Here is a 27,467-nt window from a genome sequence, read left to right on the forward strand (position 1 = left end):
TATTAAGGCACTCTTCACTGATTCGCCTACTGATGGCGCGACATCAGGAGCAATTGTCGGTTCAGTATCTTGCTCCGTGACACTGCGACATGGTCAGAAGGGCTGATTATCGAACCCACAACCTCTGGAATAGGAGAAGACTAACGCTAACACTGAGTCATGCTGCCAATAATGTTGTGTATTGATGATCTACTGCTCAGGCTCCACTACAAGCTATATATATCCATATCAGGCCTGGCCAACCCGCGGCTCCCGAGCGTCATGCGGCTCTTTGGCTAGTTTCATGCGGCTCTTCAGAAGCTTTCACATGACGATGAGAAATGCTTGGCTGACGCTGCCATTCATTCCCCCTACGGCAAGACTCTAGCAGCGTGCCATCCACTTTATATTTTTTTGTTGAACGTAATGGCAAACCGGTCTGTCTTATATGTCCCGCAGCTTTAGCGCATTTCAAAGCTTCCAATTTACAGCGTCACTTCATCTCACTCCATCCTAACGTCGAACAGGAATTTACAAAAGGGACTTAACTTCGCAGGCACAAGTTGGTCGCTTTGAAAAGTCAGGCAGAAAAGCAGATGCAATTCTTCAAAAAAGTTCACGAAACACTTGGAGACGGTAACGCTTGCGTCGTACCAACTGGCTTGGAACATCACACGGGCTAAAAAGCCATACAACGAAGGGGACTTCAATAAAAAATGCCTAATTGACGCCATTGAAATATTGTCTCCTGAAGACAACAAACTACAACGGCGCTTATCAGACATCCAACTGCCCCAACGCAGAATATCCGATATTAATACGGCCGTTGAATCACAGTTGCATTCTGACATTCAAGCATGTGAATAATGTGGCTCTTTGCAGTAAAAGTGGCTCTTAGTCTCTGACTGGTTGGCCACCCCTGATCTATATCGTGGTATATCGTTAGCGCTATATAAAATAGCGTAGATCGTGATAGATTTATTTGCATATAGCCCAGCATTTGCTAGCCAGTAGTAAAGTCCGACTTCCAGTAAATATCCATCCATCCATCCATCCATCCATCCATCTTCTGTACCGCTTCTCCTCACTAGGGTCGCGGGGTGTGCTGGAGCCTATCCCAGCTATCTTCGGGTAGTAGGCGGGGGACACCCTGAACTGGTTGCCAGCCAATTGCAGGGCACACAGAGACGAACAACCATCCGCGCTCACACTCATACCTAGGGGCAATTTAGAGTGTTCAATCCGCCTGCCATGCATGTTTTTGGAATGTGGGAGGAAACCGGAGTACCTGGAGGAAACCCACGTAAGCACGGGGAGAACATGCAAACTCCACACAGTTGGCCGGAGCGGGATCGAACCCACGCCCGATGCTGTCTCTCATCTTTCTTTATTGACCAACTGGTACACATTACTTTCAATGAAAAATAAAAGTACAAAAATCATTTGTATAAACATTCCAAATAGCTTGCTTTGCATGACTTGAACTTGAGACGATATTAAAGCTTTGCAACTGTTGCAAGTAGTGCTGTTATAATCTTTTGAATGAATGAATGAATTCTAGCCAGTGCTCCTGCCTTGACGCTTTGTTGGAAAAGCTCAGAACAAAAATGCCCCTCTTGCATGGGACGACAGTGTAGAAATATTTTATAAATAAAATAAATACAGATCATTTTATGTTGCTAACTTATATAAAGTATTTTTCCTTGGAAATCCTTAAAATTACTATTTTCTTGCTTCCATATTTATTTTTAAAGCATATTTTAGAGTGAACACTTTAAATTGTGAATGACGTACATATATAGATGCAATGTTAGCTCAGTTTGTTGAGCTGCAAATAAGGTGAATTAAAAAAAATATACAAGACTGCTTTTTGAGACTATCCCACCGACTGAACCGGAACATTTGGAACAGGAGGCCCAGCCAGTGACAGTCGGCCCCAACCCAAACATAGAACTGTGATGAATCACTCACTTCTTGTGCATTCACGAAAACTACGCTAGCTTTGTGGAATAACATAAATTGGCCATGGCTTGTGCAGCCATTGTGTCTCTGTGCGATCTAACTGGTCAGTAGTTGGTGTGAGCATATTAGTAAAGGGAGCGAAGTAAACAGCAGGATTCCCTCAGTTGTGATGAGGGGAATCCTAAACTCAAAAATAATTATAGAAATGATGCAGGGCAATATCATATATGATAAACACGGTTCTATCGTATGACAATATATATTGCACAGATGTCCCTCATTTGCAGCGCAAGAGGAACTGATAAGTGGAAACGTCAGTCAATCAAACGATTTGTAGGAATTATTCATTTTCGATTCTCTTATTGATCTAATTTACAATTGTATGATTATATATAAATATCTATATAAATGGGCGGCACGGTGGCCGACTGGTTAGCACGATGGCCTCACAGTGAGAGACAGCATCGGGCGTGGGTTCGATCCCGGCTCCGGCCATCCTATGTGGAGTTTGCATGTTCTCCCCGTGTTTGCGTGGGTTTCCTTCGGGTTCTCCGGTTTCCTCCCACATTCCAAAAACATGCATGGCAGGCCGATTGAACACTGTAAATTGCCCCTAGGTATGAGTCTGAGTGCGGATGGTTGTTCGTCTCTGTGTGCCCTGCAATTGGCTGGTAACCAGTTCAGGGTGTCCCCCACCAACTGCCCGAAGATAGCTGGGATAGGCTCCAGCACCCCCCGTGACCCTAGTGAGGAGAAGCGGTACAGATGATGGATGGATGGATGGATTCCCATCTCAAATCTCTGACATTCCCAGTTCCAAGGTACCTGGCATTTATTCTGTAGATGATACAAAGATTCACACCAAATAATACTGCAATATCTTTTTCTGGACCATCAACCTAAAGAAGAATGGTGCCATTCTGATGCAGTACATACAACAGGCCCCAAATGCAGGGCAGGTTTTCTAGTCACTCTTTGTGCAATTATTGCGTGGTCAGACATTTTGCACAATAAGCAGTTAAAGGTCATGAGAGTGTTCGGTGTGTGTACATCATTACTTACTACACAACTGCAAGGATTACTCTTTGAGGTCATTCAAGTGTAAATGTAGGTCCCTGCTTGTCATAATCTTAAATGTCACAATCTTAATGTATCAGACTCACATTTCTTTACTTTTTCTATTTATTTTATGTTGACAATGACTCTTGTGATTTGAAGTTTTAGGAAGTCCAACTTTACCCGTCAGCTGTCATTTCTATTCTAAGATACATTCATATGTGTAGAAGAAATATGTCCCTGTTATGTGGCATTATCTTTTTTAATTGACGTGTAATTTGCTCACTCTGGTTTCCCAGAAGGTCAGAGATGATTACGATGATCTTAATTCTTGTTCAGAATAGCGACAGTGTCTTTAAAATACAGTAGGTGACTAAAGCTTAATTCCTTACAATAATGTTAATTTTGGGAACACTGCACATTGTATTTAATTATAATTTGGAAAAAAACACCAATTGATCATTATTGTTCAATTTTATCCCGAAAATAAATATTAAATACTAATTGTACTACATCAGATCATCGATATGACGCCTACTTTTTCTGTCTGAAAAAAAAAAACCCTAAACATTTAAATACAAAATAAATGCTCTGTGAATATGGTATCTCTCCAATATATGGACAGATTAAAAAAAAATCAGTGGTTAGTTTTAGTTTCTGTTGTGTCATAATATCATGTGGCGCAACCATCCGGCCATGACTGGTGTTTCAAAAATGTCTTTGCAGTTACTCTAAACGTTTAAATTGTTTTGTCTTACTGTACAAAAAAATACAAAGCATTTTCAGTTATACTTTCATCAGCATATACAAAGAATTTGTTTGATTATGTCAGTTTCATCAGATATCCCATCAAGAAATGACCATTTTGGTACTTTTATGTTGACATCTACTCAAAGACAGGAAGTTGCATCACCCACCATTTTGCAAAGGACTGATGTAAGCAGAAAACAGGTCTGTAACACTCTCCATTTTGGAGAAAAAAAGGCCCTTTTTGCCAGCCAGTATGTGATTGTCACATTTAAATGTCAGGTAATAAGACCTCCCCCCAAAAAACTACCCCCTCCCCGAAAATACAGTTATTTGGAAGATGTATTTGATCCAAAATGTTATTGTAGCCTTTTTCTTTTATTGTTCTGATAGCTGATCTGTGTCTGTCAGATTAGACTGAAATTGAAAACATACATTAAGGTGGCTCAACCAAATGTCATGTGGGGTGATCATTGCAGATTGTCTTCAATTGCAGTTAAATGTCTTAATTTTGGTGCCTTGTTTATTGATCATTGAGCCATCTAAAATGATTACTTTTGGTATCACTTGTAGTAATTCTTTGTGATTTGACTTATTTTGCTCATATTACAGTAACATTGCATATTCTCTTCGTACAATATAATAAAATAAATGGGACATGCCATATGAGTTTGGTAGTTCTTTCATTAGTGGTGTTTTGTGCGTTTAATATAATTTATCAAAACACTAAAAAGCAATCTTAAGTTGTCTTTGATTACAATGATAGAATAGTCACTGGGCGCCACCCAACCTCATCAAAGTTTTGCGCTCATGTGTCACATGCATGCACATACAAAAAAGCCTTATGATTTGGAAAAAAGCAAACGACTGAGTTACATCATTTCCCCCAAACTGTTAATTCAAAGGTCTTCCAGGCAGGCTCACCCCAAGCCTGTAAAAGTAGCCTTGAAGATCACCATTGAGGAGCCCTTCAGTCTCACTGAACCAACAAAGGAGCAACCTCTTCAAGACCTGAGTAGCGAGTTTGCCGTTGTGACCTATGATGGACTGCCATATATGGGCCAAGTCTCTCAAGTTGTTGGAGAGGAAGTTCAGGTTAGCTCTATGCGGCAGTCAGGTGAAAAGAACGTGTTTATGTGGCCACAAACTTATCATGTCGGATTAAAAGAGATGTTCTGTTTGTTAGTGCCGAACTTAAGTTGAGGAGCCCAGACTGGCCCAAGGAAAACAAATATCTGGCTGGGTTCAGAAGAATCTCTGCAGAAAGCTTTTAAAGATAAAGATAAAGATGTCCTTTAATAGTCCCACAATGGGGAAATTTGTTACATTTGATAGCTAGTGTTAAAAAAACGGATGTTTAATGTTCAGTAAACATTTACAAAATGTTAACATTTGACTGGATTACCACTAATGCACATTTACATGGATGCATATTTTAAGCAGTTTAAATCAATACTTTATTGATTTTTGATTCATCTTTACAGCCCTAATAATATGGGATGTTTGTTCTACTACGTCGTCGTGCCTTTTTAACTGATAGCAGGCATGTTATTTGAAGAGGCCATGTTTCCTTTTAAACCAAAACCAAGAAATGCTGAGGAAAACATTTTAGCATGAACATGTCAGATATTGGTCCACTCCTTGCATTACAATGTGAAGTTATGATTTGAGTTAATGAAAACAGCAGTTATGCAACTAATCTCAGGTTGAGTTCAGTAATTCACCATTGAGCAAAACTCAAGAATTCTTACTTTTATTTAGTAATTTTTTGAGATTGTCAAAAAATGTAAAGCTAGTGGGCTAAACTCATAATACCGACTACTTTTTACTCAGATAAGGATAGACTGTGGCGCCTCAAAGTGGGAATAATTTCACCAAGACCAAAGTTGAGTTACGAATGATATATTATAAAGTATTTCAATTTATATTCATTACAAACAGGTATTTATAATCATCCATCTATTATCTGTACCGCTTCTACTCACAAGGGTCGCGGGGGGTGCTGAAGCCTATCCCACCTGTCTTCGGCAGTAAGTGGGGGACACCCTGAACAGGTGACAAGCCAATCACAGGGCAGACAGAGACAAACCGCGCTCACACTCATACCTAGGGGCAATTTAGAGTGTCCAAGCAACCTGCCATGCATGTTTTTGGAATGTGGGAGGAAACCGGAGTACCCAAAGAAACCCACACAGGCACGGGGAGAACATGCAAACTCCACACAGGAAGGCCGGAGCGGGAATCGAACCAACGACCTCTGCTGTGTGTCACTGTGAGGCCATCGTGCTATCCAGTCGGCCACCGTGCCGCCCATTTATATAATCATACAATTGTAAATTAGATCAATAAGAAATATTATATGAATAATCAGGTATAATTCACAGACACCAAAAACAAAAATCCAATACAATAAGGAGGAAGGTAGAAAAGAAAAATCGCTGCCTGTAAAGTTGAAGTCCCCTTTGGTGAGTCCGGTTTATCTGAAATGCTTTTCAGCATTACTTGAGGAGCTCGCCATCAAGTAGTTGTGGTTCATAGTCAAGGAAAAAAAAAAACGATGAGTTGATTGGTATAACGAGTGTCCAGGGGGGTAATGAAAAACAGATCAGTCGTAGAAGTTTTCAGTCTACATCAGAATTGTTGTGAAGTAGAGGTCGGATTGAGTCAACTTTCCCAGTAGTTCAAATGCTTGTAACTGATATCCAATTCAACTTAAAACTACCGTGAGGAGAACGTCAACCCATTTGCTATGGAGCAGGAGAAATGAGCCATTGTTGTGGTGGCTTTTAAAGGCACAGAACAGCTGGTTCTCATGACCAACTCAGCTGGTTCTAGTTTATCTGATTACAATCAGCTTCGCAGGAAGCACAAATTTATTACATTTAAAAAAATATTTTTTTTGGAATAGCATGTGCAGTGTTCCTTACTACATTTTTGTTCGGGAACATTAAGCTAAATAACATTCGGAGCTGATATCTTCTTTTCAAACGTGGCACAGATTGATAGCCACATAACTGTTGTCTATTTAAAGACGCTCAAAAATAATGAAACTAACTGTTTTAGCTGCATTCACTTCATCATTTTGATAACTGATAATCCATCATTTGTGGGGCTGTATTGAGGATGCCAGCTTCAGTGCACTTATTTAACCAAACACTATTTTCCCATTGCAGGGTGTTTGTCAACAGAAGCTTAGCAATGGAGAAGATCAAATGTTTTGGGTTTGATATGGATTACACTTTGGCAGGTAAGTGAGCTTGAGCCTTTGGAACACGTTGTAGCAAAAAGGGCACATATTCTGTTTGCACACATTTATCTTTTGGAAAAGTAAAAATAGTATTAAAGTCTGAATTTTTAAAGTCAGAGTTTTGCTTTCACAGGCCATACGTTGGTCAAATCCAAATCTTTTTAAAGGGAACCAGAATGCCATAGTCCAGGGGTAGGCAACTCTGCCATAGTCTTTATTTTAGGGCAATACACGGTGAATGCCCAGACCAATCTGCTCTCAGATAAAACCCTAAACCAATCAAATGTATATTCAGACGATCAGTGGGTCTGGGAGAGACTGGCAAACAAAAAGAAGTTCAAGATTGCATTTCAGGTTAATGCAGGCTGATCAGATGATATCATGCTTAAAAAAAGCCCCCAAAATTATGTGAAACACCTATTATTTTGTTAATATTAGTTCAGATTGGTTATTTACACACCTGGGCAGTCCGTGACGGGGGCAAAACGGTCCGGCCCTCAGGCCGAGACGGCTGCCCATTTTTGGGGCCGACAATTTTTATTCCACGAAGTTTGTTTCATTGTACTACCATATTTTCTGGACTACAAGGCAGTGTTGTTTTCATCAACAATGACGATGACGAAAATATTTCGTTAACACCCTTTTTTTTCATGACGATAATGAGACGATGACGAGCTAAACGAGGTTATTTGATCACGAAAACGTGACAAGACGTACATGAAATTTTCGTTGACGAGACGGGACGAAATTGTTAGCGTGTGGTTCGTCAGACGCTCAAAAGTTATGACATCCCTTCCCATTTGTCTTTCAAAACATTGCAATGAAGTGCAACGTATCTTCCGTTTGGGCACGCCCACCATCGGGACAGCATTGCGCCGCACACGCACCCTCACACATGCTGATGTCGCCCGAACACCTCTGCGGTCATTCGTCTCGGCTCGCACACACTGACACGCGTGCCTTTGACGGACCATGGCGACAGTGACACTCGCAAGGCTACTTTGCTCTGTTAACCGCAAGCTGGTACAAGTAAACAAGTCATATTTTGAGGAAGTTTGTACTTGTGCTACTGTACTATAGAACAAGTCTCCTACAAGTCTGTTGTTAAAACGTTTTTATTTTATGTTACCTAAAGTGAAATAAAGCCACAACAGTTGTCAAATAAAAAGTTTTGGTTCTTGGCTTATTTAGGAGCAATAAGCTTTGATTCCACAGTTATGTTACCTGTTTGTAATCCTCAGTAGTGCAACAGAAAGTCTTTGCTATTGGGTGGAAACCTTGTATGCCTATTTTTAACTAAAACAGACTAAAACCTGAGTTTTGGGCTAATAAATTTATAAAAACTAGGCTGTTTTTTTTTTGCGTCTCCGGCAACTAAAACCGACTGAAACCTTTTAGAGTTTTTGTCGACTAAAACTAGACTAAAACTATCACGAATAGGAATAACCAAATCTGACAAAAACTAGCAGCATTTTCGTCCAAATGAGCAAGACTAAATCTAAAATGCCTGCCAAAAACAACACTGCTACAAGGTAGAAAAAAAATGTACATAAGTCACACAGGAATACAAGTCGCAATTTTTCCAGGTAATTTATTATTATATTGACAAAATACTCGATCAAAAACAGGTACTGTATTTTTACGGCCAAAAGACGCACTGTATCAAAGGGCGCAGTACCAGTTGAGGGTGCTATTTCTGTATATGATACATAGATAGAACGCACCGTATCATTGGGCGCAAACAGAACCGAGCAACCGAGCAGTCGCGCTGGCTGCTCAGTCGCGCTAGCGTGTTTTTAAAATGGCAGCGGGAGTTCGGTAGTACTGTAATACCTCGGTTATCGTGGTTAATGGGGACCGAGACCACCCGCGAAAACTGAAAATCCGCGAAGTAGCAGCGCACCTTCAAAAATGCTTAAAAAAAAAAGATATATATATATATATATATATATGAATAGAATAGAATAGAATAGAAATAGAATAGAAATCCCTTTATTGTCATTGTACTCAAGTGTGCAACGAGATTAGAGGGCTCCCCTCTCCAGTGCAATACAACAATAATACAGACAAATATATAAATTAGATAAATAAAGAAGACAGTGCAATGGAATTCAGTACTGAATAGGGCATATAGAAACACATCACAATGCTGTTTTGCGAGGTTAGGGTGGTCTCGTGTGTGTGTGAGAGTTCAGTATGGAGATGGCTCTCGGAAAGAAACTGTTTCTCAGTCTATTGGTCCTTGATTTGATGCATCTGTAGCGCCTGCCAGAGGGCAACAGGTCGAACAGGTGTGAGTTTGGGTGGGTATTGTCATTGACGATGTTGAGAGCCCTTCTGAGGCACCGGGCGGTGTAGATGTCCGACAGTGGGGGGAGAGGGCAGCCAATAATCCTTTGCGCTGTTTTGACTGTCCTCTGGAGCCTCACTCTGTCCGCCTCAGTGCAGCCGCTGTACCAGGTGGAGACACAGTACGTCAGCAGGCTCTCGATGGACGAGTGGTAGAAGGCCAGCAGCAGCTTCCTGTCCAGGTTGAATTTCCTGAGGACTCTCAGGAAGTGCAGACGTTGGCGGACCTTCTTTACCACTGCTGTGGTGTTGTGACTCCAAGAAAGGTCATTGGAGATCTGTACTCCCAGGAACTTGAACGTGTGGACCCTCTCCACACACACGCCTTCGATGCAGAGGGGGGGCGGCAGCGTCTTGTTCCTCCTGAAGTCGACGACAATCTCCTTTGTTTTAGCAGAGTTAAGGTGCAGTCTGTTGTCCTTGCACCAAGTTGTCAGTCTCTTTACCTCCTCTCTGTAGGCTGTCTCGTCACCTTCCGAGATCAGACCGACCACTGTCGTGTCGTCAGCAAACTTGACGATGGTGTTGTTGCCGTGGGCCGGGCTGCAGTCGTAGGTGTAGAGGGCGTACAGGAGAGGGCTCAGCACGCATCCTTGGGGGGAACCGGTGCTCAGCATGAGGGTGGAGGACGTGTAGGGGCCGAGCAACACAGTCTGGGGTCTGTTGGTCAGAAAGTCCTTAATCCAGATGCGTGTGAGGGCAGGGAGGCCGAGAGTGTCCAGTTTGGCGACGAGGATGTCTGGGATGATCGTGTTGAATGCCGAGCTGTAGTCCACAAAGAGCATCCTTGCATAGCTCTGCTGTCGTTCCAGGTGGCCCAGCACAACATGCAGAGCAGTGTCGATGGCGTCCTCAGTGGATCTGTTAGCCCGGTATGCAAACTGGTAGGGGTCCAGAGTGGGAGGAAGGCAGTCCCTGATGTGCTGGAGAACCAGCCTCTCGAAGCACTTCATAATGACTGGTGTGAGAGCAACAGGACGGTAGTCATTCAGGTGGACGGCTGGTGACTTTTTGGGGACAGGAATAATGGTGGAAGTTTTCAAGCAGGAGGGGATGACTGCCTGAGCCAGGGAGCGGTTGAAGATCCTGCAGAAAACATGTGACAGTTGGTGGGCACATGCTCTGAGGACCTTGCCTGGTATTCCGTCGGGTCCAGTAGCTTTCCTGGGGTTGACCGCCAGGAGCGCGCGCCTCACATCGTGTTCCTCTACGATGAGTGGGGGGGAGTTGGAGCTTGAAGTGCGGGGGTGTGACGGTTGGGGCGAGTCAAAGCGAGCGAAGAAGCAGTTAAGCTCCTCTGCCAGCGATGCACTCGGGTCTACAGAGGTCGTGCTGCTGCCACGGAAGTTGGTGATGCTCCGTAGACCCTGCCACACCTCCCGTGGTCTGTTACTGGCAAGGTGGGCCTCCAGCCTCCCCTTGTAGGTTGCCTTGGCTAGCTTGATGCCTTTGCTCAGGTCAGCACGAGCCACCCTGTACTGGGCTTTGTCGCCTGACCTGAAGGCAGCGTCACGGGCCTTGAGGAGAGAGCGAACCCTGCTGGACATCCAGGGCTTCGCATTTGGAAAGGTCCGTATAGTCTTATGTTGGGACACAGTTTCCATGCAGAACTTGATGTAGTCCAGTACACAATGCGTGTAGACATCAAGGTCCTGATGATCAAAGAGGTCCCAGTTTGTGTCATGAAAGCAGTACTCTAATTCACTCATGGCGTCGTCACGCCAGGTTTTCACAGTCTTTGTGGTAGGCCTGAATCTGCGCCTGAGAGGGGTGTACGCAGGTGCGAGCTGCAAGGACAGGTGGTCTGACTGGCCGAGAGGGGCGAGTGGGAGGGCTCTGTATGCGTGCTTGATGTTCGAGTACACATGGTCGAGAGTGTTGTCTCCCCTCGTTGGGCACTTGACATGCTGGTGAAACTCTGGGAGTACAGTCTTTAAATTGGCCTTATTAAAGTCTCCCGCTACTACGTGAACGCCATCAGGGTGGGCCCGCTGATGTTTATTGATGACGCACGCGAGTAGCGAGAGCGTCGTGCTAGTGCTAGCGTCGGGAGGGATGTAAACAGCTGTGACAATCACTACCGTTAGCTCCCTCGGGAGAAAATACATATATATACATATATATATATATATATATATATATATATATATATATATATATATATATATATATACACGGGTAGAGAGAGAGAGAGAGTGAAATTCCTGTTATAACAAAAAAAAACTGTAAAATATGTTGTCTGTTTACAATAACAATTGAGGGTCTAGAACACTGTTCTACCGAACAATTTACTTACGAACAACCAATTATCGTTATCAGCTTTCAAAAACAAGCAAACACTACAATTAGCGAACATAATTAGTCCATCGTTTTGCGCAACAAATTAACATTTATAATTTCTATTTCTGGGGGTTTAAGATTACAGTAATACCTGTACATGAATAAAATTGTACCATACCATATAGAAAATGGGTGTAGAGAGAGAGAGATTTGTGTTAAACAATCAAACAATAAAACAATTAACTTACCTCTTACAATAAGTTCTTCTAAGCGTAGTTGATGAAAAGACCTGTGCAGTACGATGAGGTAATAACGATGAATAACTGCACAGGGGCATGAAGATCTTTACTGCTCCTCGGATGACGCCACAGACGATGCAGGAGAAGCTGCAGGAGGCGGCGTAGTGGTTATAGGAGGTGGCGTAAGGGATGCAGGAGGCGGTGTAGCGGCTGCAGGAGGATTTTCTGCTGTTTTTGGGAGTTGTGAACGTTGTTTTTTTTTGTCGATGAAGATGCGCCTATAAACAGCCATGACTTCATCAATACGATTGCTGAATTCGACGGCTCTTTCCATGTTATCATCCATTTCTTTGGCCCTTTTTTGGAGGTCTTTGGCAACATTGAAGAGGTCCTGTAAATTATGCAATGTAAGGCCACCTTCTTCAGCTTCGTCACCTTCATCAGTAGCAGACTCGTCTTCCTCCTCACTCGCCGATTTGGTCATTTCCTGTAGGTCCTCCTCTGTCAGTGCGTTTGAGTGGCAGTCGATGAGATTTGTAATTTCATCAGCCGTCATATCCGAGAAGCCTTCAGTCTGCACCAACCAAGCCAGCCTGACAGCCTCATCAACGGCAGAGTGATGGATTTCGTTTGGCGTGAAACCCTCATAGTCATGAGTGATTTTGTTTGGCCACAATTTCTTCCAGCTGGAGATGAGTGTCAGTTCTTTTATGTCCTTTTGGGCATTCTGAATATTAGCCAGACACGTAGCTATGTTGTAGTTCTTCCAATGAGATTTGATGCTGAAGGTGTCGTCGGTCTCTTTAAAGGTGGAGATGAGACCCTCCATTGTTGACTTAGTGTAGAGGGCTTTGAAGGCCCTAATAACCCCCTGATCCATGGGCTGTATAAGGGAAGTGGTGTTGGGGGGAAGGAACTCCACCTGTACCCCTTCATAATGCAAGTCAGTTGCATGACCTCCTGCACAGTCCATGAAGAGAACCACTTTAAAGGGCAGGCCCTTTTCAGCCAGGTAAAGCTTTACCTGTGGTATGAAAGAGTTAAGGAACCAATCAAGTGTGAGGGCCTTGGTGATCCATGCCTTTTTATTGGACATCCAGTACACTGGCAGTAAGGCTTTGTTCTTGTTTTTCAATGCTCGAGGATTCTGTGACCTGTAGATAAGGCCGGGCTTCATCATGAATCCTGCAGTATTGCCACACATGAGCAGAGTCACTCGATCCTTGTGAGCTTTGAAACCTGTCTTTAGAAGTTCTTCCTTGAAAAGAAATGTTCGGGACGGCATCCTCTTCCAGAAGAGGCCTGTTTCATCCATATTAAAGACTTGCTCCGGGACATAGCCATTTTCTTCTATAATTTCCGGAAACACATCCTCAACATAATTCCTCGCTGCTGCTTCGTCTGCAGAGGCTGCCTCTCCAGACAACGACACACTCTTTAGTCCGACTCGCCTCTGAAACCAATCAAACCAGCCCTTGCTGGCAACAAAAGTCGTACGTGGTCGTCGTGGGCTAGTCTGGCTTGAGGTACCAGGCAGAGGATCATCTTCGTCGCCGTCGTCTTCTTCCTCATCTTGAACGTTGTCGTCGTCACCACCCTCAGGCACCATAGCGTCAAAGATTTAGCCTTATTTCGGATTATGTTTGCATCCAGGCTGATTTTCTTCGCCCTACAATCATGGATCCAAATAACCAGCGCATTTTCCATTTGCACGATGGTCTTATTCTGGGTGTTTACAACCCTTTTGGCATCTTTCGCGAAAGATATTGCAGCAGTTTTGCGGATGTTCTTCTCTGCCTTCTTTATGTACCGTACCGTGGATTCATTAAGGGCATATTGTCGGGCTACGCTCGCGTAGCTATTTCCTGCTCTCAACTTGTCCAATAAACTCACTTTTTCGTTGATTGTTAACATCTTTCACTTTTTCTTCGGTTCACTAGATGCACCAAGGGACAAAGAGCGTTTGGGAGGCATCACGAAGGGCTTCACAAAACCTTTACACTTAAAAAATCACCGCGAGACAAAGACTAACTAACCGCGATCTATGGCGAGAAGCGTACTGTACATATACGAGATAAGCGTGGACTGATGGGCATCGGGAGAAGCTTGGGCTACTGTAGTGAATGGGCCAATGGGGAGTCGAGTATTCAGTGAGTGCTGGCCAATCAGCTTGCGTTTATGCCCGTGATGCTTAGCGTATATGTGCATTTCTTTGTGTTTTAAAATTTTGTAAAATGATGCAATTACTAATTCTAATTTAATATTTTATTTTCAAATTTTGTAAAATAATGTAATTTCTAATTTTAATTTAATATTTTTCATTATTATTAATTTTTAAATATTTTTTTAGATTTTTAATTTTTGAATATTTTTTTCAGACCCGAGAAGCACTGAACCCGCGAAAGGTGAATCGCGAAGTAGCGAGGTATTACAGTACTTTATTTTAGCTTTTAACAACGTGCTGAAGTTGTCCTCATCCAAAAATGCACCAAGTCCTTGTCTTCTGTATCCAAGATAAACAGCTGGACACGTTCTCCACCAAACACGAGAGTCATTATCAGTGGGATGCCGACACAATGCTGGCGTGAGCAAGTCACTAATCAACAAACGATGTGCGGTCACGGTGTTACATCAAAACTAAAACTATCACCCCAAATCAACTGAATAGCATAAGAGTGTAGGCCCAGCAAAATTCCGCCTCCCAGCCTACCATACAATACCTTAGTTTACATGCATGCACACTAAAACAGAAGATAGCATGGCTAGCGTGGCTAGCTGTTTTTAAAAAGGCAACGTCCGCCTGCTGTCGTTAGCCACGCCCGCCTTCTCTCTATATAAGCAGTGTGCAGGCAGTTAATGTTCGCAGTCAGCCCAGCGGTGCACTTGGTGCACTTGGTCCACATAATGGGCGCTCCGCCTCAAAAGGCGCCCTGGCTTTTTTGGACGAGTTTCAGGACTTTGAAGTGCGCCTTATGGCTGCGAAAATACAGTATTTCAACTTGGAAGGCAAGTTATCGCATTAAAAAAAAGAATAGAGAACCCATTATGCTAACAAAATCAAGAGTTATTTAGCTTCATGAAAGAAACATGAACTGAAAAGGTGTCCAGTGTTCATGTTTTGGGGATTCCCCTGTCCGTGTTCTGATAGTGGCAGTTACGTTGCATGAAGTGGAAGCAGCAAGAAGATCCTACCGCAAAGTCTATTCATACCTGAGCGTGGAGACGTACCGTATCAGCACTGTAGAAAAGACTCAGCCGCAGCACGTTGTTTAAGCAGTCACTGCCGAACTTGTTCCTCAAGCTGTGGCCATCTAAGCTTTCTTTGTTTTCTTCAACAAAAGTAGCCTTTTCGTCAGTCCAGAACAAGTTTCTCATGCAGTCCAAACTTTCTGTCTTCTGCTCGATTACTGTTTTCTGTTGCAAATTTCACTACTTGCAGCTTCGTAGTCTGCAGACTATTATTCACTTGAGGGGCATTTGTGTTCAGTCGTTCTCAGTTGTCCTTGTAAGGAGTCGGAGATATCGCCGCATAAGTCTAGAGCAGAGGTATTCAATTAAAAGTCACAGAGGTCCACGACGAAAATTTCAATATTTAGTCATTTTCAACAAAGCGCACTTATATAGTAAATATTTAGCAATGTTCCCATTAAACACCTTTGCCAGTCAAACAAATATAAGGTGTTTATTTCACATTCAAGAAAATGTGGCTCCAGGAATTTAAGGGTGCCACTTCCAGAAAAAAACTGTAAAAAATCTCCTGCAGAAATATATCAAGTGCTAAGCATTGAGTTAACATCTTTTACCTTTTTTTTCTTAAATCAAAGAGTTATCAGCCTAAAAAAAAGGAAAGCCTAATTATCCAAGTAAAACAGGTCGACATGTTTAGTACACAATCAACAAAAATGGCTGTCCTCATCACTTGCCAGTGACTTAAATCGGGTTGGAACGGAGTCAGGGCCATTGGGATTTGGTAGATTATTTCACACATCTGGGCTTTGTGTTTTCCTTTAAAGAATGTTTGTGCAACCACATTTAAGCACTCCTTCACAACTTCCCCATCACTTGAACGTTTTTTTATGTTTCCCCAAAATCCATGATACTTTTACCGAATATTCGTTTGCATGCCGCTGGGATGTAAACGAAAATGTAAAAATCTGTTATACTGCACTCGAAGTTCGATGTTTTTGCGTGCGCTCACTTCAAACTTCAGTGGATAACTTTGCAAAAAAGGGCGGTGCTTTGTTTCGTAGTGGCGCTTCGCAATGTTGCGACGGTTTCGGAGCATATAATGCACACTGGTTTTGAAACGGCTGCAGCCAGAACGAAACTAAATTTCTCCGTCCATTCATTTAAAACAAGACGCATCGACCTCGCTAACTTTTTAGCAAGGCATACTGTCAGCAGCACTCTCTTCCCGTCTGCTGCGCAATTGGCAGTGGATCGTAAACAAAAGATTTGATTGGCTCAAATCAGTGACGCCTTTTCCATATTTACTAGAATTGCAGCGCCAACGTTTGCGAATGCGCCCTGAAAAAAAACATCATAGATTGGCCATGGGTCCGAATCATCCCGCGGTCCGGATCCGGTCCGCCATTTGGTGATGCCTGGTCTAGAGTGTCCTCTTGTGGCTATGATTTTTTTTTCTTTTTCATGTATAAGTCGCTTTTGAGTGTAAGTTGCAGGACTAGCCAACCTTGGAAAAAAGTGCGATTTATAGTCCAGAAAATATGGTATATCAAAAACAACATAGTAGAATTTGTTTTTGTTGCAAACGCAATGGGGAAAAATATAGATACCGGTCATTTTGTTCTGTTTTTTGGGGTGATTTTTCTTAAATATTTGCAATCTTGCTCTTGTCTCAGTTTTGATCTCCAAAAGTCTTGTCTTTGTCTCGGTCTCCATCCTCTAGAGTTTCAATAATGTCTTAGTCACAGTTGGTGTGGTGTTGACTCCAACACTAACAGTGAGTGATGTAGAAGATGTTTCTGAGTTCTGCTAAACAAACCCTCATGTCCCTGTGTGTAAAAAGTATATAAATCTCCTGAGTATGAGGCTCTGGGCTTCGACCTGACAGTGGAGCGCCTGCTGTCCATTGGATATCCACAGGAACTACTCAACTTTGTCTATGATCCCTCCTTCCCCACACGGTTAGTCCACTAAACTCTTAATTATTTTTATGTTAAAATGCTGTATATTTGTTGGTGTTTTAAGTTGATTGAACTGACAAAAATAAAAAATGGCTTCCAAGGCACAATGCCAAATACTGTTAATATTCACCTCCAACTATTCTTTCCTCAGAGGCCTAGTGTTTGACACTATGCATGGCAACCTGCTCAAAGTGGATGCTTATGGGAACATCCTTGTTTGTGTGCACGGTTTCAACTTCATTAGAGGGTGAGAATCGACTCTCTAACTGTACACATGCACATGTTGGATATACATTTCATACAACGGATCTTTTTATTTTACATATACTCTATGAAACTGTATTCATGAAAAAGGAAAGGAAGAAAACACTTTAATTTTCAAAATCAAATTACCTATATGCAAACAGGAGGCCTATAACTCTTAACTGTAGTGATTAAATGTGTTAAAATCCAAACATTTTCTTGGTATTAAGGCAATTTATAATCTGAAATATTCTTCTTTAGTGACATCAAGATGGTTAAAAACATGCTCATTGGAAAACGTCAGTTTTAATAAAAGCACACTTGAAAAGCCGAAATAACATTTGTTACTTGGATGCATGAAACAATCACGGATATAACATGTTTGAGCGATACCAAGTGCCGTTAAGAGCTCTGTTTCATTTGAAGTGAGCGTTCATTTCCCAATTGAAAGCTGCTAAGTTTAACAAAATCAAAAGGCGAAACCAGTCCTTGGGAATACAAGGTTTACAGTATGACTGCGTGCTACACAAGTCGTTAATTCATTTTATATGTCATAATAGGCACGGTGGCCGACTGGTTAGCACGATGGCCTCACAGTGAGAGACAGCATCGGGTGTGGGTTCGATCCCGGCTCCGGCCATCCTGTGTGGAGTTTGCATGTTCTCCCCGTGCTTGTGTGGGTTTCCTCCGGGGTACTTCGGTTTCCTCCCACATTCCAAAAACATGCATGGCAGGCCGATTGAACACTCTAAATTGCCCCTAGGTATGAGTGTGAGCGCGGATGGTTGTTTGTCTTTGTGTGCCCTGCAATTGGCTGGCAACCAGTTCAGGGTGTCCCCCGCCTACTGCCCGAAGATAGCTGGGATAGGCTCCAGCACCCCCCGCGACCCTAGTGAGGAGAAGCGGTATAGATGATGGATGGATGGATGTCACTAATAAAGTGCGCTAGTGTCTTGTGATGAGTCATCAAGGAAACCCTGCTTTGCAGACTACTTAAAGTAAATAGAACATTGGTAAAGTAATGAAGCCTACTTGCTATTTCACAAGACGCAGTCATGATAACTTTATGTAGCAATCATTTATTAATTTGAGAAATCAATAATTACATTAAATAAAAAATGAACAAAAACAGGTTTGGTCTCCCTACCTTACAAATGTCCGACCACTTCACAGATGTTTTCTGCATCTGGTGCAAGGAACATTGTGCAATAATCATGCATTTGAATTAGGATCTTGATGTGGCTCAGTTGGGTTTGGGCCACAATTGCAATTGCTCACAGAAATTTTCCAAGTCAGTTTGAAAAAAACAATTTGTCGAGGTAACACTTTGTTTCATCAGCAGGGTATAACTCACCTATCTCACGGCGGTCTACACAAGCTTTTTCCTGCTAAATTTATTTTAGTATTTTATTTATCGTGACTGTGTGTGATTGTGCACTACTGTTGCATTTTTTTTTTACAGTAATCTCTTATTAAGTTTTTGTTTTTGTTTTTTATTACATAGGGCCGACATCAGAGAGATGTACCCCAACAAATTTATTCAACGTGGAGATACAGAACGCTTCTACATCCTGAACACACTCTTCAACTTGCCTGGTAATAATCTAAATTTGACATGGGTATTAAAAGGGAAACTCTGCAGACATCCTTTGAGCTGCATGAGAATGTGTTTCTTTTCAAATATGCTCATTGTATCAATTCGATTTCAATTCTTCTTCACCAATTCTCACCAAAATATATCTCAAGGCGCTTTCCACATAGAGTAGGTCTAAAAACTTGAAGCAAACCAATACTTTGTGTAGAGTGGTCATCCACGTTGACCAGTTGAGTTGTGAATAGCTGTATATATATAACACTTGTAGCTAGAATTGTGAGGGATCAACAATAATGATGTTCTATTTTTACACAAGGATGGTTGTATTCGCAGAAGTATTCAACCACAGTTGAGTAGTTGCAGAGTAGATTGCAAATACTAATTGAGAATGTGAATTTTATAATTGGACATTTACCTACTGTGTTCTTTCTGCTCCAGTCCAGGGACGGACTGACTGATATTATCTGTTTTAAAATGATTCGGTTTCCTTTTATTTATTTTTATCCATTGACACATGACAACGTAGACCAAGATATTAAATTATTAATCCTGCCCCAAAATGGGCCAATTTTTCACTCTGTCATGAAATTAATTACAAACAAACATGTAAAGCAGTCAAATGGCATTCATTTGCCAGCATTTGGCCACCCATTCATAATTGTCAGTCTGTCACTCATCATTATTTTAACCTCCCGCTTCCCTCATCGTTAAATGACAGGTCGTCACCTCGACTTTAGGACAGTCAGTAAAAAACTGTATACAAGGGTAGCAGCAGTGGTGGGCGCTTCAGTAAATGTTGCCGATTTGTCATTCGCCTGCGGCCGGCTGTCCATCATCGTCAGGCCATCATTATCCATAATCCATCAGTCATCAGTCTATTGGTGGCATTGCACCGGCGACAGCCAATCGGCATTGAGAACGTGCTTAAAACGTCACACGCTGGCACCACACAAGCAGACACACAACCAAATTACTTTATGTTCGCAGGGAGTAATGGAACTGATTGTGATGATTGCTGTGCTTCGTAGTTTACGTAAACTGCACTTCGTTTCAAAATAGTGGATTAAATTTGTGTTAAGGTCCTGAAATTTGTAATGCGTTACCAGACTGAGTAACTGTAATAATATTCCAAACCAACTGAGAGTAACTTGTTATATTACTTGGTAACTGCCAAAATGCATGACTCTACCATTACTTTTGTAACGCGTTACCCCCAACACTGTATAGTAGTCCCTCATTTATCTGTTAATGGGAACAAGAATGAAAGGTGAAAAACGAAAAGTAGAAGTTGACTTTTTTAAATTATTCATTTAAAGTTTTATTTTGGGGGATTTACGGTTCTAATAAGTCACTGCCGCCTCCCAGACATGATTCGCAACCTTCTAAATACTTGTTACACAACATATTTAACGCTAAAAATGCAAAATTAAGAGGAAATAACAAGCTGCAGGCTGTGAAAGGAACGTGATCTACAACCTTGGCAGCGGACGATGACGGAACGTTGGCTTATAACTACATTAACGTTTTAATTTTTATCCTAAAATTGGCTTACCTCAACTAGAATACCGCAGTGCATTGTAGCCAGAGGTATTATCCTGCTGGATTCATGTACTTTTAAACCCTTTGGTGCTGCTTCTTCTTCGTTGCCGAACTTCTTCTTCTTCTTCGTCTTCTTTCTTTCCTCACCTTTTAAGAGCACGATGAAGAAGCACTGTCGCCCGAAGTACTAGTCATGGCTTAAGTTTCTATTTGCACAGAAACCGCAACAAGGTCCTTTGGATAAAATGCAACGTGGGCTTCTGTTTATTTCTTCAATATGAAATCACAATGTTCCATCTCTAGTGAGCTGTTTTTTAAACATGCCTGTCGGCTACTTGTGTGGTCCTTGAGGGCTACCTTGTCCAAAGGTAACCCCTGGTATGTACTGTATTTCTATGGCTTGGCACCTATGGCTGTGTCTCTCTCACTCGCTTAACGTGCGTGCTTGCGTGTGTGTGTGCGTGTGTGGGGGGGTGTGGGTGCGCGTTTGCGTGGGGGTGGGGGTGGGGGTGTGTGTGAGTGTATGTGTGTGTCTCTCTCACCCCCTCCCTTTGTCAGATAATTGTCATTGGCTGTGTTGGGGCCATGTTACAAGATTTATTTATGTAATTCCTTGGTTCTAACGAATGGTGGCATCTATGTCCCAAAAAAGGGTGACACAGGAAGCTGTAGTAATGAGCGTCAGGTGTGAATGGGCAGACAAAAAGTTTTTGACCAGGTCAATGTTTGTTATGTAGTGTTTGAATTTGGAAATGAGTGAAAAATTTATTTGAGTGAAATACTTTTTTTTGATTGACGTTTCTGCATGATTGGTTATTTGTGCTGCAATGACACAAATTTGAAGAGTATATCTCTTTCACCCCTCAATAATAAAAAGATAATTGTTATTGGAAAGACTATTTTTTGGCTGGCTTTAGCTGTCGATCAGTGCCAAACACAAATGGATGTATGTGGTTGGTTGGCCTGCGCTGTACTTGTAATGCAAGTGTGAAAAATCCACATAGTTGAGTAATTATTTAAAGTTTCGAATTTAATCTGGATCCCAATATTGCCTGCCCAAGTTCTACTTCTAACTCATATTTTTTATTGTTGTAAACATTAAGAGACCCAAAAATGTATTTTGTTCAATATATTTTTTTTAAATTAATTGCTTATCAGAATTGTAATATTCTAAAAAAAAAAAAAAAATAAATCACAAATCAAAAAGTTGTCATATATTTGAAACATCATAAAGTGTTTTGTTGATAAATGTTCCGTTTCAGAAACCTACCTCATTGCCTGCTTAGTTGACTTCTTCAGCAACTGCTGTCGATACTCAAGGTATGGTCCTAGTTGCCAAATAGCTGCTTTACTGATTTCTGCGGCACTTCATTTGGAAACTAATCTTTTGGGTACATTTTGCATCATCCCATAGAATAGATGTTGTCCTGCACTGCTCTGCCTAATTACACGTTTTCATTTCCCACAGTTGTCAGACTGGCTTTATCGATGGTGATCTTTACATGTCTTATAAGAGCATTTTCCAGGATGTAAGAGATGCCGTGGACTGGGTTCATTTTCAGGTAGATAACTATATTTTTCACTTCCGATCCGATACCGAGATTGCAACCTAGAGTTATGTCTGATTCCGATATCGTCTGATACAATATCAGCAGGGATGATACAAACTGTAATTTAATTTCTTTAGCATGAATTGTCAGAAGAGACCTGATCAAGTTATACTATTAAACCGAATAACAATAGTAGGTATGAGAATATATGACCTATAAAAATAAAATTGTATTGTATTGTATTTATTCCAAACATTTGGGTTACATAAAACCAACCTCGAACATGAGAATGTTTTGCACTTGAATAAAATAAATCAAAGTAGGGCTCCAGACTTGGTAGACTTGGAAATTCACTTCTTTAACAATTTATGGTTTCCTATTTTTAAAATTCTGTTAGAAACATTACAGCAGGACTGTGCATGGGAGTGGTTTACTGTATACTTCAAAGAACAAATCAATCACAGAATTACTTAACAGTGACTTTTGCACATACCTGCACACACACACATTTTTAAAAATAAATGCAGGACCCTATTTTATTGCTGATTTTGCCCTACTCAATTTCAAGTGAAGATATTCTCAAGGAAATAAATTATATAAAACATCACTCACAATTGATGCTCTTCCCACCACACGTGCCTGTTACTCACAAATCTTTTTTTTTTTTTTTTTAAACTGATATCGGAACCAGATCCAATACGTATATCAGATCGGGACACCCCTATTTTCTACAATAGTCATCTATATAATATATAGTGCATTACTTTCACTATTCTTTTCAAAGGGGTCTTTAAAAGAAAAGACTGTTGAAAACCTGCAGAAGTATGTGGTCAAAGATGTAAGTAAAACACAATATGGTCATACTGTGAATTATTAAAAACAAAATTGTGGCAATATTGCCAACAATTGTTTGGATTTTTTTATTTATCTGATTTGTGGTTAATGTATTGTTTATTTTTTCCTCCCATTAAGCCAAAGCTTCCTCTCCTCCTTAGTCGCATGAATGAAGTAGCCAAAGTGTTTCTGGCAACCAACAGTGATTACAAATACACTGAGGTGAGCTGGGTATTTAGATATTTTACTTAACTGTTGACCGAGTGCTACGAGCTAAAGAAAAAAGGTCTGTTTTGTGAACCAGAATGTCTGGATTTGCTCAGCTCTTGTTCCTCTTTTCTTTTCTTTTTTTTTTCAGAAGATAATGACCTATTTGTTTGATTTTCTGCATGGTCCAAAGGTAGGCACAATTTCAAATTGGTATGCTTAACATTTATATTAATCAGCGCCCAAAGGAGAGCTCACAGTTACAGTTCTGTCGGTCTGATGTCTTTTTTTGTATAATGAGACTTCTTGAAATATTTGTGTGTTTCCTTCGTTTGTAGTCGGGTACAACCCACAGGCCCTGGCAGTCTTACTTTGACTTGATCCTGGTCGACGCCCGCAAGCCTGTGTTCTTTGGAGAGGGAACAGTCCTGCGACAGGTTGACACAGTGAGTGTAGTGGGTGGAGGTTGGAATGAGGTCCATGTGTAGGTAAGAAAGGCAAATTACCAGTAGTACTTTAAAACATCAGACAGTGATTGAGCTGGTAAAATATAATGCTCAATGCTTATCCCTCCTCAATGAATAAATTATTTGTTCAGACTGTGAACATGTATGTATTAATTTATTTCAGACAACTGGTCGACTCAAGATTGGTACATACACCGGTCCCCTCCAACATGGGATTGTTTACTCTGGAGGTAATGCACAACTGAATTTAAGAAATCCTTTGAAATATTCACACAACCTCATGAAAGTGAAATGATTGCTAGTTGTTGATCTGTCAAGCCTCATCAACCACTGTTATTAAATGTTTTAAGTGTAGAGCACAGGTCACAGTAATATTTGGGTCAGATTAAAGTTTTGTGTGTTTGCAATAGTATGTAGGATTTACGCAGTGATTATAAGTGAAAAAATTTGGTTTGGTTTACTTGCACTTAATCAAACAAGACATGCCATCAGAATGATCACTTATTTTGCTTTCACTGAACACTACACTTTTACAGTTTCAGTACGCTTGATTAGATCATTACACCTGCCACACAGCAAAATGTAATGGCTTAGCTTGACTCCCATTCTACAGTTTAACAATTGCAAGACAAATTGAACTCTACTTGATTTCTAGCAATTTCTTCTTGGACAACAAAGTCTCACTCTCTGTACGAGTCAGTCAATCAATCAGTCTGGAATACACACTCATGTCAAAATCAGAATCAGAATGCCCTTTATTGTCATTGTACTCAGTGTACAATGAGATTAGAGGGCTCCCCGCTCCAGTGCAGTACAACATCCATCCATCCATTTTCTGTACCGCTTCTCCTCACTAGGGTTGCAGTACAACATGATTTAATTGAATATATAAAAGATTCATTATCGTCGCTGACGATCTCCCTCGTTTTGTTCTGTATATAATTGAAATGTAGTTCAACAGAATTATTTAAAAAAATAAACTCATGAAACAATGGTAGCCTTAACGTACCATTAGATTGTACAAGTTTTTGAGGCAATCAAATGATTTTTGTAAATTTCAAATGTGACTTTCAGCAGGTACAGTATTTTGGCCCACTCTTCATGAACTCCAGTTGTCTAAGGTTTGAAGGATTCTTTATTTTTAACGTGAGTCTACTTACTGCGTGTCACTGTTAAAATGGCTCCATCACTGTACCGTTCTCCTTTTTAAACGTTGTGTAGATAGGCTGCAGTGAAGTGCATTTTGTTTCTTGAAAGTAATTCACATGTGAACGTGTTTGCTGCGTCACAACCAAAATTTTCCCAGTTCAGGGCTTGCAAAATATGCGTTTATTGCACATTTTAAAAAGATTGTTGTGTTAAATGAACTTTTGCAGGGTTTAGCGCTTTTTTTTTCACTCATTAGCGTGGCCCCCACGCCACACAGTACCCCCGCCTCAATCACTATGAATGTTTTGGTACCATCTCTTATCTTATGTCTTATTAAACTTCTGCATTGTCTGAGATGTCGTCTAACACATTTGTCCAGGCTTGTTTCATGAGTTTTTTTTTTTTTTTTAATCTGTTGAACCACAATCGAAAAGCAGTGCCTGATTTTCATGGGTTAATTTTAAATAAGTTTGTATTATACTTTATGCAGATTTAATGTTATGTTTCTGAGACCACTGTGTTTTCTTTTCTTTCATTATCAGAGAGGTTCCAACAATTTTGTCCACGTGTGTAAGTGCTGGTGTCCGTACCCACAGGTTCTTCTGACATCGTATGTGACTTGCTGGGTGCCAAGGGCAAAGATATTGTCTACATTGGTGACCACATCTTTGGTGACATTCTGAAATCCAAGAAGCGCCAAGGGTGGAGAACTTTCCTGGTCATACCAGAGCTGGCCCAGGAGCTGCATGTGTGGACTGAAAAAAGCTGTAAGAATACATAGATGCACTACATTTACATTGTCAGAATTGGCTACCTGCACACATGATTGAAAGCACATGCACAATGGCACGTGTAAGAGGTAATGTTTCCCGGGACTCACTGCTGTTGCACTGATACCGCAAGCTGCGTTGGCTGTATGAATATAGTCACTCGGTTCACCAAGTTGTCTGAAGGTACATCAAATCAATTACAGTTCTGTTGTCATGCCTCTGATGATGCAATGTAGTATCGGAGCCAGGGTGAAAAGCATTTTCTGTCAAACTAACTGAAAAAGTACGAATGAAGATTCTCTTTTCAGCTATATTTGAGGAGCTTCAATCTCTGGACTGTTTCCTTGCTGAGCTTTACAAGTAGGTTTTGTGCATGTGAATAATTAGATCAGATTAGCTCAGATAATAATTTAGTAATAAATAATTGAGTTGCTTGAGTTGATCTCCACACATTCGTTGTGACAACTGACTGTGAACATTTTTTAATACAGACACTTGGATAGCAGCAGCAACGAGAGGCCTGATATCAGTTCGCTCCAGCGACGTATTAAGGTGCAAATGCTTCTTAGCCTTTTACAGAGACTGAAAATCACCACAGCCCATTCCCATTCTCGGACAGTTTGAATGTACTCTTTCTTTTTAAACCAATAACATTATTCTTGTTAAAGACACATGATTATGTAACTTGGCTGCATATCCATTCAACAATATACTGATTAATGACCATTTCTTGGATCTGCCTGTCCCTTCCAGAAAGTGACGCATGACATGGATATGTGCTATGGCATGATGGGAAGTTTGTTTCGCAGCGGATCCCGTCCGACTCTGTTTGCCTCGCAGGTGATGCGTTACGCCGACTTGTATGCAGCCTCCTTCATCAACCTGCTCTACTACCCCTTCAGTTATCTCTTCAGAGCTTCACATGTGCTGGTGGGCCATTTGCACTTAAATTATGACTGGTATTACTTTTAGAGGCATTATATGATTATAAATATTCCCTCATAGATGCCCCACGAGTCAACAGTGGAGCATGTGAATGTTAATGATAAAGAGTCGCCGCTGGCTACAAGAAACCGCCACGAGTTGGACTTAAAGGAGATGGAATCCAAACGAAACCAAATGACCCGATCCATCAGCGAGATCCAGCCCCCTCATTTCTTCCCGAAAGCTCCACAGGAGATCACCCACTGCCATGACGAGGATGATGATGAAGAGTAGGACTGGAAGGAGAAGAGGTTGCTCTAGCACGGCAATGGAAAACTCCTTTTTTATTTTACTGAATTTAAAAGGACATCTACTGTATGTTGAATTGTTCTCTTATTCATGATATTGACTATTTTGTAAACAACAATGATGACTAAATAATTATTGAAGTCAGTTGGAGTCGATGGATTTTTTTTTTTGTTCTTACCAAATGTTAGCACTGATTTCACATTTCAATACCAAATTATTGTAATTTGGTAGCAACAAAAATCCAGGGGAAGAAGTGCCCCTAGATGAATTTGTTTCATTGAATCGAAATTCAAAAGATTATTGCATTTTTGGATGAAAAACACATAAGATAGACTAAACATCAGGACTGTAATATGAATATACTGTATGATGCATGTGTCACTGTCATTGCAGATGCATGACGACGTAAGCCTAACTTGGTTACCCCAATTGGTGTTTATTGGGGGTGCCCCCCTTGGTTGTGCCGCCTCTGGTTTTACCTGTTTTCTTTTCCTCGTCAACTTTGTCTTAGTGCTGACATATAAACATTTGAATTTATTCAAATAATTTGCTTAAATGACTCATTTGATTGCACAAGATAATGTACTTGAGGGAAAGTACTGCTGCAGCCACACAAAGGCTTCAAGTGAGCCAGCTGCATGTCATTGTGAATGCACAAAACCAAACACTTCTGTTTTGTCATGTTCAATAGAACAGTTTAATGTGGCTATTTTAAGGTCAAATGCTCTGAAATGTTGATTGTCATTGTGCAAATGAACAAAATGGTTTAATACCAAATGATAAAGCGTATTAATGAATTTAGCATTTTCTCGATGCGTGCCTTATTCCCCAATATGCTGTTGAAAATGGCTATACTATGAAATGACAGCTTTGGA

The 27,467-nt window shown here is 41.1% G+C and overlaps 1 protein-coding gene across 1 annotated transcript in view; it reads left to right on the forward strand.

The window, feature by feature from the left end:
* LOC148331425 (cytosolic purine 5'-nucleotidase-like) overlaps positions 1–27,138 on the forward strand; it is a 31,972-nt gene extending 4,834 nt beyond the window's left edge. Inside the window, exons 3-18 of the mRNA XM_088304674.1 lie at positions 6,918–6,991; positions 16,889–17,006; positions 17,158–17,253; positions 18,754–18,845; positions 21,645–21,702; positions 21,851–21,944; positions 22,717–22,770; positions 22,905–22,988; positions 23,125–23,166; positions 23,312–23,419; positions 23,604–23,670; positions 25,186–25,356; positions 25,668–25,719; positions 25,851–25,911; positions 26,113–26,289; positions 26,365–27,138. Of these exons, the coding sequence (XP_088160800.1) occupies positions 6,918–6,991; positions 16,889–17,006; positions 17,158–17,253; positions 18,754–18,845; positions 21,645–21,702; positions 21,851–21,944; positions 22,717–22,770; positions 22,905–22,988; positions 23,125–23,166; positions 23,312–23,419; positions 23,604–23,670; positions 25,186–25,356; positions 25,668–25,719; positions 25,851–25,911; positions 26,113–26,289; positions 26,365–26,577 (1,561 nt within the window). The 3' untranslated portion in view covers positions 26,578–27,138. The remainder of the gene's footprint in view (positions 1–6,917; positions 6,992–16,888; positions 17,007–17,157; positions 17,254–18,753; positions 18,846–21,644; positions 21,703–21,850; positions 21,945–22,716; positions 22,771–22,904; positions 22,989–23,124; positions 23,167–23,311; positions 23,420–23,603; positions 23,671–25,185; positions 25,357–25,667; positions 25,720–25,850; positions 25,912–26,112; positions 26,290–26,364) is intronic.
* Positions 27,139–27,467: the final 329 nt, after the last annotated feature.

The sequence above is a fragment of the Idiotropiscis lumnitzeri genome, chromosome 9, assembly GCF_059441095.1.
Source record: "Idiotropiscis lumnitzeri isolate Australia: NSW breed Sydney's pygmy pipehorse chromosome 9, RoL_Ilum_1.0, whole genome shotgun sequence".
Classification (NCBI taxonomy): domain Eukaryota; kingdom Metazoa; phylum Chordata; class Actinopteri; order Syngnathiformes; family Syngnathidae; genus Idiotropiscis; species Idiotropiscis lumnitzeri.